Raw genomic sequence first — 10,319 nt, 5'->3', positions numbered from 1 at the left:
AGGGTGCCGGCGCGCGGCGCCCCAGGCCGCGCGGCGGGCTCGTGCCTCGGGCCGGCGCCGCGGAGGCCGCCGGGCGGCGCGCGGGGCAGCGACGGCGGGTTCCGGCCGGGCGCCACTTCCCGCTCCGCCCCGCAGCGCGGCTCCTTCCGGTGCGGGCGGCAGACATGGTGGGTATCGCTCGCCGTGGCGGGGAGGGGGCCCGGCCCGGCCGGCAGACGGGGCCCACGCCGCAGCTGTCGGGGCGACGCGCTCGTTTCCAGTCGCGCAGCTCTGCTCGGCGGGGCGACAGCTCGTACTGCGGCGGCTCCTCCGGCTGTGGCCGCCCTCAGCGGGGGCGCTGGCGGCGCTCGCCGCTCCGCTTCCAGAGCGGGCCCGGGAGCGTGGCCGCAGCTCGCCCGCCCCGGCAGGGCCTGGCGGTGGCGGGCCGGCGGGCGGGGCCCTGGGACGCCCGGTCGGGGCCGCGCTGCGCGGGGGAACGGTTCCTCGGCCTTGCTCTCGCGGTTTGGTCCTGCCAGCTGGTGTTTTTTCCCAGCCCTATGAGGGGTTTCGCTCGCAGGGTTTCCCCGGGAAGGGCAGGGCCAGACTCGGGGACGGTGGGAGACACAAAATCAGCCCCGAGTTCGAGACGGACCGGGAGGTTCGGCTTCCACCTCTGCCACGGGTGGGCACTGAGTTACAGCCGCGTACCGAGCCCTCCTGCACTGGCAACACAACCGGCGTTTGCTTGGTGTTTTTTACAGGGGACGCCACAAAAGGATGTTGTCATAAAACCCGATGCCCCAAGCACGTTACTTTCAGAGAAACATGCAGAATATATAGCTTCGTATGGGACAAAGAAAGATGATTACGTAGGTATTGGTTTGTGTCAGTACAGCAGTAGCTTTTGCTTCCTTGCTCAGACTTAAGGGTGAGATGCACGCTCACAGGATAATTGTTTCTTGCCCTGTAACACAAAGTATAAAAGACATCTTTGTTAATTTCCTTAGGTCTGTGATGAGTTTTGGCATGTATTATCTGAGTATAAACCTGAAGATTATCAGTTTAGCTCTAGAATTACTCTGAGGCCTGGGAAATTAACTGTTTGCTGCTTCCTTGTCTACCGGCACACGCCGTATAGCTGCTTTTACATGTTGCCCTTTTGATGGGACAACATACACTTCCTGGGTTTGCTACCACTTCAACTGTCATCAGTCTCACAGCGGTACGTTATCAGGCGCAGCTCACAGCAAAGGGATTCCTGTTCCAGCAGGGGAAAAATGTCAATCCCTATTTATGTCTGAGGAACGGTTGCTGTTATCTTTACTGTCCCTGAAAGACCTCTGAGCACTATTTGCTTATGGTTGCTGTTGCACTTACAAAGTACTGTGTGTAGAAAATGTCTCTGAGCGGTGTAGGAGAAATTCAGTGAGGCAGTTCTGGCACTTGGGAGTAAGCTCCGTTGGATGCTGGACTTGCTATTTTTGAGACTAGTTAGAGTAGTAATTTGAGTGGTAGTTTGATTGCCGAGACGACAACTGGCGACCTGCAGTGACTTGGTGCCCACTTGTATGTGTTTGATTTGACATTGGGCTTGATGCTTTGAATTAGAAGATACAGGGGAGGAAGGAAAAGCAGTGTGTGCTTGTGTGCATGTGTGTGTGTTTCTGTTCACCCACACGTGATGTGCAGGGTATTTGTGAGTGGCTGGTATGTAGCAAGTTGTTGATGGGATGGAAGACGGTTGATACTGCAAACTGTTTGTAAATGTTAACTAATGTATTTTCATTGCTTCATGATGTGCTTACCTGACTAAGAACTAAATAATGCACTACTTAGGAATACTGTATGTCGGAGTATTTGAGGATGAGTGGTGTTTACTGGGGGCTGACAGCAATGGATCTCATGGGGCAGCTGCACCGGATGAACAAAGAAGAAATTCTGGCGTTCATCAAATCATGTCAACATGAATGTGGTGGAATAAGTGCCAGCATAGGTCATGATCCTCATCTTCTGTATACTCTCAGTGCTGTCCAGGTAAATGTTAACAGGTTAATTGCAGAAAGAAACATTTGTAGTTAATTATTTTGATGATTGCAGATTTATGAACCAGGTGCTGGTGGATACCAAAGGCAAAAATACCTTCTGTACCTTATTAAAAACCTCCTAATTAATAAAGCTGTAGGATTTATCAATCATTTCCTGAAAGCTTGTCTGTCAGATCTTAGGAGTGTTGTGCTTTTAATGGTTGCTTAATGGTGACTGTGTTCTTGATAAATTTTGTAAAGGTCATCTTAAAGTACTGCTTAGCTGCAGGTTTTACTGGAGATGGGTGGATAACTTTGGATTTTATAAACTTTTAGGACACATTGGGGTGAAAGAGATGCACAACCAGAGTAAGAGTAAAGTTTTTGGATTTTATTTTTAGTGTATATATTGCTATATGTTATTATTTCTATAATTAGGGAATATTTATAAAAAATAGATATTTATGTAATAAGCATAATTGTGTGTAGTGTGTGTACACTTCAGTACTGTACAAAAGAAGTGTTGCTTTAGCCATTTCTTGCTGTGTTCCTCAAATTGCTTTTTTTGTGTAGAACTTAAAAATGATAGCAGTCTGAGCCTTTTATTTATTTACTTGGTGTGTCCTCTTTTCCTGAGGAAACAAGTTAATCTGTTATCTTGTTTTTTCATCATAACTATCTCCATTATAGATTTAATTTCTCGCTATCTATTGTGTCCTTTTCTTTCTTCTTTTTTCCTCCTCTCCTCCTTGGTCATAGAAACAGTTGTGGAAAAAAATGCCAGAAAGGCTCAAAAACTTCTGAACAATCTAGTCCGATCTTACGGAAGCAATATTTAAACAGTGTTACAGATAAATAAGATAGCATCCTGTTTTAGGAAGAAGCAGGATTGGATTTAAGGTGTTGGATTTGAAGCCCTTAGGTAGGACGGAATAATGCTGTTTTCTTGGGTCAGGGATGAGTGTTGGTATGTACCATGTGCTCTAGAGTCCATATTCATCACCACTTTAGCTCTGAAATTGTTCTGGGTACTCTGAGAACCAGGAGACTGAAGTTGCTTTAGGCTGTTACAAGTGAAAACACAAAGCCAGCTGGGGCTCAGAAACAGTCTTGTTTTCACAGGACATTGTGTCATGTGGGTGTACTGGTTCAAATCAGTGCTAGCTCAGAAAACTTTGCATTCCCTACTGTGACCTTTATTTTTCTTCCAGAAGATACTGACTGTACAATTTGTGTCTAATCATATTGTTCAGGCTTTTTCTTAAATGACTGCAGTTTGGTTCTACTCCTTGTTTTTAAAAATTCAACTTATATAAAAATATTATAATTTGAAACCAATCGTTGCTGACAGGCTTGGACTGTAGGTGGTATTAGTAACCAGCTGCTTAATTTACACTTGCATGTATCCAGGTGGCAGCAGTGAAAAATCTACAGATTTGTATACCTAGGATGTCATTATCCCAGTACAAAATAAACCATAATGAAATACATGTTCTTCATAATGCTAACATAAACCCAAATCTGATTATGCTTTTGAAGGGAGAGCTGGAAGTTGGAAGGTAACAAAGCATGCAAGAGTTCAGGTTGAATTGCCTGTATTTCATTTGAGAACTTCTCAGAGTTTTTAGTCAGAGGTATATGAACTGCAGTGATTAACATTTCATGTTAACAAACCTGACCAAATAGTATTCACAGCCCATTAAACACAGTCTTCTATAAATTCGGGCGGGGGGGGGGGGGGGATTGGAGGGGAAGTTGTTAAAACATTTTTCAAAGTTTCTCTTTGACTGCTACTGTATCTTTTTCTTTCCAGATTCTTATCTTATATGATAGTCTCCATGTTGTTGATGTCAATAAAATTGTTGAATATATACAGAACTTGCAAAATGAAGATGGATCATTTGCTGGAGACAAATGGGGTAACTTTTAGATCTTTAACATTGCGTGACTAGGTTGACATGTTAAGTGTGTGATCATCAGTTTCCTTGGATGGTCCTTTTGTTTAGGTATTGTATGTGAACACTTTTGTATTCTCAGTAATGACAAACAGAGTTGCATTTCATTCCTTTCCTAAATATTCAAAGCTACAGTTCCATTCTTGAATTAAAAAAAAGTTGCCCACCACTTAAAGAATATAACCTTTGGGAATTTGTAACTTGATGGTCCTTTGATATACTGGATATGTTATTCCATAAGGAATGTTTGCTGCTTGCTATTCAATACCAGTTGGTTGTGGACTTTATCCATGTTGGCTGTGAAAGGACCTGTCACTATACAGGAGTCAGAAGAACTGGGTTTGTACTCGTTAACTTCTCTTTCAGCTTGTGGATTGCTTAGGAGCTAAGCCTTGCATTAGCTTGACCAAAGAGAAAAAGAATGTTATGTGGCTGGGTTCAATTTTAAATGTTAACATCAAGTATTAATTACTCAGTCTGCACAGGGGGAGTTGTACTGGTGTGGACTTGCTGAGCGATCATTCTACTATAGGTGTGGCAGTTTTGGTTTAGGTTCCAGGTATAAGTATGAAAAAGAAATCCTTGCAACTTTCATCAGTCTTTTTCTAAAACCAAAAAGGGCTTGTACTTCTGCCCAGATTTAAGGCAGATCCACATAGTGAGTCCACTGTTCTGCAGCCACCTCATAGAGCACTACAGGTAAATTCTGAAATTATATAGTTATTTCTAAATCAATTCTAGCTGAAGTGATTTGTAGATATATATGTCTCTTCACCAGCTCAAAGTTAGTTGTTTTCTTTTATGTTCAGCGAACACATAGATCCCTTGGGTTGCAATGCACACTTCCTGAATTACTGCAGGCATAATCCATGGGGTGGAAAAGGAAAAACAGGATGGGCATAGTTTTTTGGCTGATTTTTGTTGTTCAGTGTCAAATTTATTATTTTAACATTTTGTTCCATATTTAAATTTATTGTTGTTAACAAAAACACTGTTGTTTGATTCCTTTTTCCTTCTCTACCCCTCCCATTCTAGGAGAAATAGATACAAGGTTCTCCTTCTGTGCTGCAGCAACTCTTGCACTTCTGGTAAGTCCTAAGTCATTCCTTACAGAAGTACAGAATCTTCCCTTTAGTACTGCTGAATTTTCTGTAGTTGGTGAACGTGGTAGAATATAAAAGGCATTGTTTTTCTGACATGCAGGGAAGGCTGGATGCTATTAATGTTGGGAAAGCAGTTGAATTCGTCTTGTCATGTATGAACTTTGATGGAGGATTTGGTTGTAGACCAGGTTCTGAATCACATGCAGGACAGGTGAGTTTTTCTTTATATACAAATGTTTTCAGTTAGCAAGGAAAAGGCGTTTATGAGCAGGTTTCAATTGATAGTGTGTTTTCTTGCCATCTGTGCTTGGTCGATTTCTAAGTGACCACATGAAATGTCACCAGACTGTGCTGTTGCACTGGAAATGTTATTTCCTGGGAAAAAAATAAACAGAGTTTAATCAATGCATGGATGTTTCGTGACACACTGAAAGCAAGTTTGATGTGACTAGGCTGCCAGGATAGCTAATGATCAGGGCTAACCTGTTTCTGTTGGGGAAGTGGTCTTCAGTTTGCTGTTCACAAGCCTTTAAGAGCCACATACAGGACCAAACTGTAGGCTGGATGCAGAATTGTCAGGCAAGCCATATCCATCCTGCAGAAATCAATTTGAATACTCTGGCTTGAGAGCCTGTGTATTGAAAAGAGAACTCTAGCAGGCTCTGCCTGATCTTTTAGGGTCTTTCCCCAAACCTTGCAATAGTGTCTTTATTAGTAAAATCTTACTGTTCTATAATTACACTGTTTAACTGGTACTGTTACACAAAAGCAACTGAGACAATAACGTATTTTTCTCATGGAAAAGTAAAACTCATTTGAAAAGCTGAAATGTGTGTTTATTTTGTATTGTGTTTGTGTGACTGGACCTGGACAGGCTGGAGAGCTGGGCAGGGAGAAACCAGATTTCATGCAACAAAAGCAAGTGTAGAGTCTTGCACCTGGGAAGGAACAACCGCTTATATCAGTACAGGCTGGGGGTGAGCTGCTGGAGAGGAGCTCTGAGGAGAAGGACCAGGGGGTGCAGGTTGATGACAGGGTGGCCATGAGCCAGCAGTGTGCCCTGGGGGCTGAGAGAGACAATGGGATCCTGGGGGCATCAGGAGGAGTGTGGGCAGCAGGTCACAGGAGGGGATCCTCCCCCTCTGCTCTGCCCTGCTCAGGCCCCACCTGGAGTGTTGTGTCCAGTGCTGGGCTCCCTGGGATCAAACAGCCAGGGATCTCCTGGAGAGAGTCCAGAGGAGGGACAGAGATGCTGAAGGGCCTGAAGCATCTCCCCTGTGAGGAAAGGCTGAGTGAGCCTTATTAATGTTTATCAATACCTTAAGCATGGAATGCAGGGGGAAATGGCCAGCCCCTTTTCAGTGTCTGTGGAGACAGGACAAGGGGCAATGGCTGCAAGTTGGAGCACAGGAAGTTCTGCACCAACATGGGGAAGAACTTTTTCACAGTGAGGGACAGGCTGCCCAGGGAGGTGGTGGAGTCTCCTTCTCTGGAGATATTCAAGACCTGTCTGGACACCTATCTGTGCAATATGTGCTAGGAAGCTGCTTTGGCAGGGGTGTTGTGCCCGATGATCTCTTGAGGTCCTTTCCAACCCCTATGATTCTATGATTCTGTGACTGGACTCCTGCTTTGGCATGGTCTTGCACTTAGTCTGCTAAACTGTACTTAATTTTTAAATACACAAAACATTTATGTCTGTAATTTTAGATCTATTGTTGCACAGGATTTCTGGCTATAACAGATCAGTTGCATCAAATAAACGTTGACTTGCTGGGTTGGTGGCTCTGTGAACGTCAGTTACCTTCTGGAGGTCTCAACGGACGACCAGAGAAGGTATCGGGTGCTTTCTTTTGTTTGTTCAAACCTCAATAGAGATTATTTTTCGCAAAACTGAAATACTTCTGGAAAATGTCCTGACTTCTGTGAAGTAGTAAACCTTTCAGAGAAGTCACTGACACTTGTCATGCAGTTCTTAGCTATGCTTAGTTTGAGCCCTCACATTAGGAAAGGAAACATACTGACGTGCGTCTTGCTGACCTCTTGAACCAGTATCCTGTGAAATCAGGGACTGACTATTTTCTGACAGTGGGAATGATCTCTTCTGTACAAACATCACTGTTTACTGGATGTAAATCCTGGGTATAATAGTGTTCCACACCACCCAAGGAAATTGTGTAACCTAGAATAATCTCTGCTGGCAAATAGATAGTCACCAGATTATTTTTTTTAATTGAAACTAGTTGATAAGTTAATTGCATTTACTCCTGAAAAAGGCACTTTGGTTTTTTACCCTCTCCTGCAGATGGTGAAGGCTGTTTGAAAATCACATTCTTGTGGATTTGTTTCTTGGAAGGAGAGGTTCAAAAAAGAGACTTTACCTTCCTGAAAAAGGGAAGTGCTCTGAAAAGAGACTGCATCCAAAATCTTTATTCTCTTTCTCCCCAAAGAAACTGTATAAAAAAAGGGTTGCTTCTCTGCCAGCAGTATTACGACAGCACACCTAGTAATTTGCAGAATCACTAGTAAATTTTGCAACATCGTATTTAAAACAAAATGAAATAAAAATCTGCTTGTCTGTCTGCTTCCCTGCTTCCCAGTTACCTGATGTGTGTTACTCGTGGTGGGTGCTAGCATCTTTGAAGATGATTGGCAGGTTACATTGGATTGACAGAGAGAAGCTGCGCTGTTTTATTTTGGCTTGCCAGGATGAGGAGACTGGAGGATTTGCTGACAGACCAGGAGATATGGTAAATAATCCTTTATTAAGTAAAACAGACAATTGAAAATTTCAAATGAAAAAGTAAGTTTTCTCATCGAAGCATAACTCAGCTTGTGATCTAGATGTGTTTTGCTTAAGGAAAGACTAGAGTGGGATTGGTTTTGAAGGCTTAGCTGGGGAGTATGTGTTTTATATTGCACTTGTGCTGTGGTGTTCCCCCTGAAGTCAGTTGCCATTCCTCACAAACTCTGGTTTGGTTTCCGTTACACACAAATCATTTCTCACCAGACCATTTGGAAGATCTGTGTAAAAATGCCTCCTGGGATGGTATTTGGGATGTGCAGGTTATTTGGGGGTTTGTTTTGTTTGGTATAATAATAAGCAAGATAGGGTTCAGTGCAGTCTTCAACCTCCGGTGGTTTTGCCTTGAGGGAGGGAGGAAGAAGCTTTTGAGGTACCATTATGGAGAAGCTGGAGGTCCGAATTTTCTGCTTGGCTGAGAGAGCAGCCATGGTTTAACTGGTCTGTTCTCTCTGGTTTCAAGTGGAATTCATTGAGATTGTCCAGCTAAATGGCAAATGCAGTTTGTGTCTTTCAAGGGTGCTGGGCAGATGAAAGTATGGTGAGACATGGCTGCTTGTATATCAACAGTCAGGGGAAGCCTTAGCTGTTCTTATTGCAGCCAACTGCCTCTTGCTCTTTCTTCACAAATGCATCAAAACAGGAGTATCTTTGCTTTTCTTTGCAAGCTGGTACATGATTCCCAGTTGGGGGAGAGGGAGAAATCTCTTTGCTATGTCATTTGGAGAGTGGTTTTGTGTTCTTAAAACGGGAAGGGTTTTGCATTTCTAAGCAGCTCACAAGAAAGGCTTTTTCCCTTTTCAGAATTCTCCAAGAAATGCCTAACCCATAAAGTCTTAATGCTTTTCTGACTTCAAGATTAAACTTGAGCTATTTGTCACACTAGAAGAACAACTTTTCAGAGCCTCTCATCTATATCTAATGTAGGCACCTTTGGGAGAGTCTCTGCATATTGTGTTAGCCCTAATTGCATATTACTTTCACTCCCTCGTGGGAACGGATGCTGCCATAGAAATGTTGGTGCCTACAGGTTTTTGGTTTGTTCCTGCAGCAGCTCATTCCTCCCCAGACACTTGTTTTGGTTGGTTTTTTTTGTTTGGTTTTTGTTCATTGTTTTGGGTTTGTTCTGGCTTTTTTTTTGGGGGGGGGGGGGTGGTAGCTTTGGGGTTTCAGTTGTTTTTATTTCAGATTTGTTTGAGGTTCTAATATTTTGATGTGACACTGATTGAATGTCAGGTTTTGAACCACTTGACAAGACAGCTCTATCTGTTCTTAATAAATGAACTTGGTGGCTGTGCTTATTAGCTCTTAGGTGTAATCAGCAGGTTTTACATTTTTAATTTGCTTTTTAAAAATTACAGAAAGGAGCAGACAACATAGCAGTAGATACTTCTGGGTTTCCCTGAACCTATATAATGTTCATCAAGAGGCTGAATCTAACTTCATTTGCATGCTTCCCATTGTGCACTGTCTCCCTTTCTGGGCCTGTCTGTCTGTAGAAGTAGATTCTGTAATGCCATGCCTAATTGTATAGCTGCTGTTTTGGGGGGGGAGGCGTTGAGGGTTTTATTTGCTGCTTATTTTTTCCCTACGTACTTCTTCATTTTACTCCTCCTCTAATAGCCCACATACTCATCCTGGGAGAGAGCAAGTAGATGTATGTCTGAGCTTTGACCACATCTGTAATGTGGTCACCAAACCTTTGGGGAGCAAGACGTGGTAAATGCCTGTGGTGGAATTACCTTGCCTGTCAGCACAAATGAAAGTTTGCTCAGTTGCATAGCCTTCTCCAGCCAGCCAGATTTGCTTGCTAGTTTCATTCCATGCAAGTGCAAAGCTGATTGACTTTTGGAAACAGATACAAACTTTCTTTTCTGTCCCAGGTGGATCCATTTCACACTTTATTTGGAATCGCTGGACTGTCTTTATTAGGAGAAGAACAAATTAAGGCTGTCAATCCTGTCTTTTGTATGCCAGAAGATGTCCTGCGAAAAATAAATGTACAGCCTGAGCTTGTGAGCTAAGCCTGGTGGAGACAAAAGGTTCATACCTCTGACACTGCTAGCATATTCCTGCTGCATTTGCATTGCAAAAGTAAAGCAGGAGCTTTACTGTGGTACTGTGGGCTTTGTCACTTCGTAAACTCTCTCAGAACAGGCTGGTTCTAATAATCTGAATGTAACATGTTCTTGGTTGTATATAAGAGATGTAGAAAAAGTTCTAATCTGTCGTGGCCCTTAGCTTTTTTTTAATACTCAATTCAAAGCAATAGTGTGAATGCTTCATTTTTGTACTCCTGTGATACCAGTTGCAGTAGCTTCTGTCTTTACACAAGCATGTTTTGATGGTAGATCACACAGAGCACTTTAAAATATTATTAAGCAAAACAAAACCAAACAGAAGCCCACCAAATAAAACCCTACTTAAGCCATGCACTTAATGCCACACACTTGTG

The 10,319-nt window shown here is 43.1% G+C and overlaps 1 protein-coding gene across 1 annotated transcript; it reads left to right on the top strand.

The window, feature by feature from the left end:
• Window positions 1-164: 164 nt before the first annotated feature.
• RABGGTB (Rab geranylgeranyltransferase subunit beta) lies at window positions 165-10,072 on the top strand (the record flags this gene model as incomplete). Its single annotated transcript, XM_084265849.1, has 8 exons — window positions 165-848; window positions 1,816-2,013; window positions 3,817-3,922; window positions 4,994-5,046; window positions 5,162-5,272; window positions 6,772-6,897; window positions 7,662-7,811; window positions 9,748-10,072. 8 exons carry the CDS (start codon window positions 165-167, stop codon window positions 9,886-9,888), a joined length of 1,569 nt encoding a protein of 522 aa, XP_084121975.1. The 3' UTR covers window positions 9,889-10,072.
• Between the last annotated feature and the right edge of the window lie 247 nt (window positions 10,073-10,319).

This window comes from Gallinula chloropus, assembly GCF_964237585.1.
Source record: "Gallinula chloropus genome assembly, chromosome: 6".
In the NCBI taxonomy this organism is placed as follows: domain Eukaryota; kingdom Metazoa; phylum Chordata; class Aves; order Gruiformes; family Rallidae; genus Gallinula; species Gallinula chloropus.
This window is presented reverse-complemented; position numbering and strand designations above follow the sequence as displayed.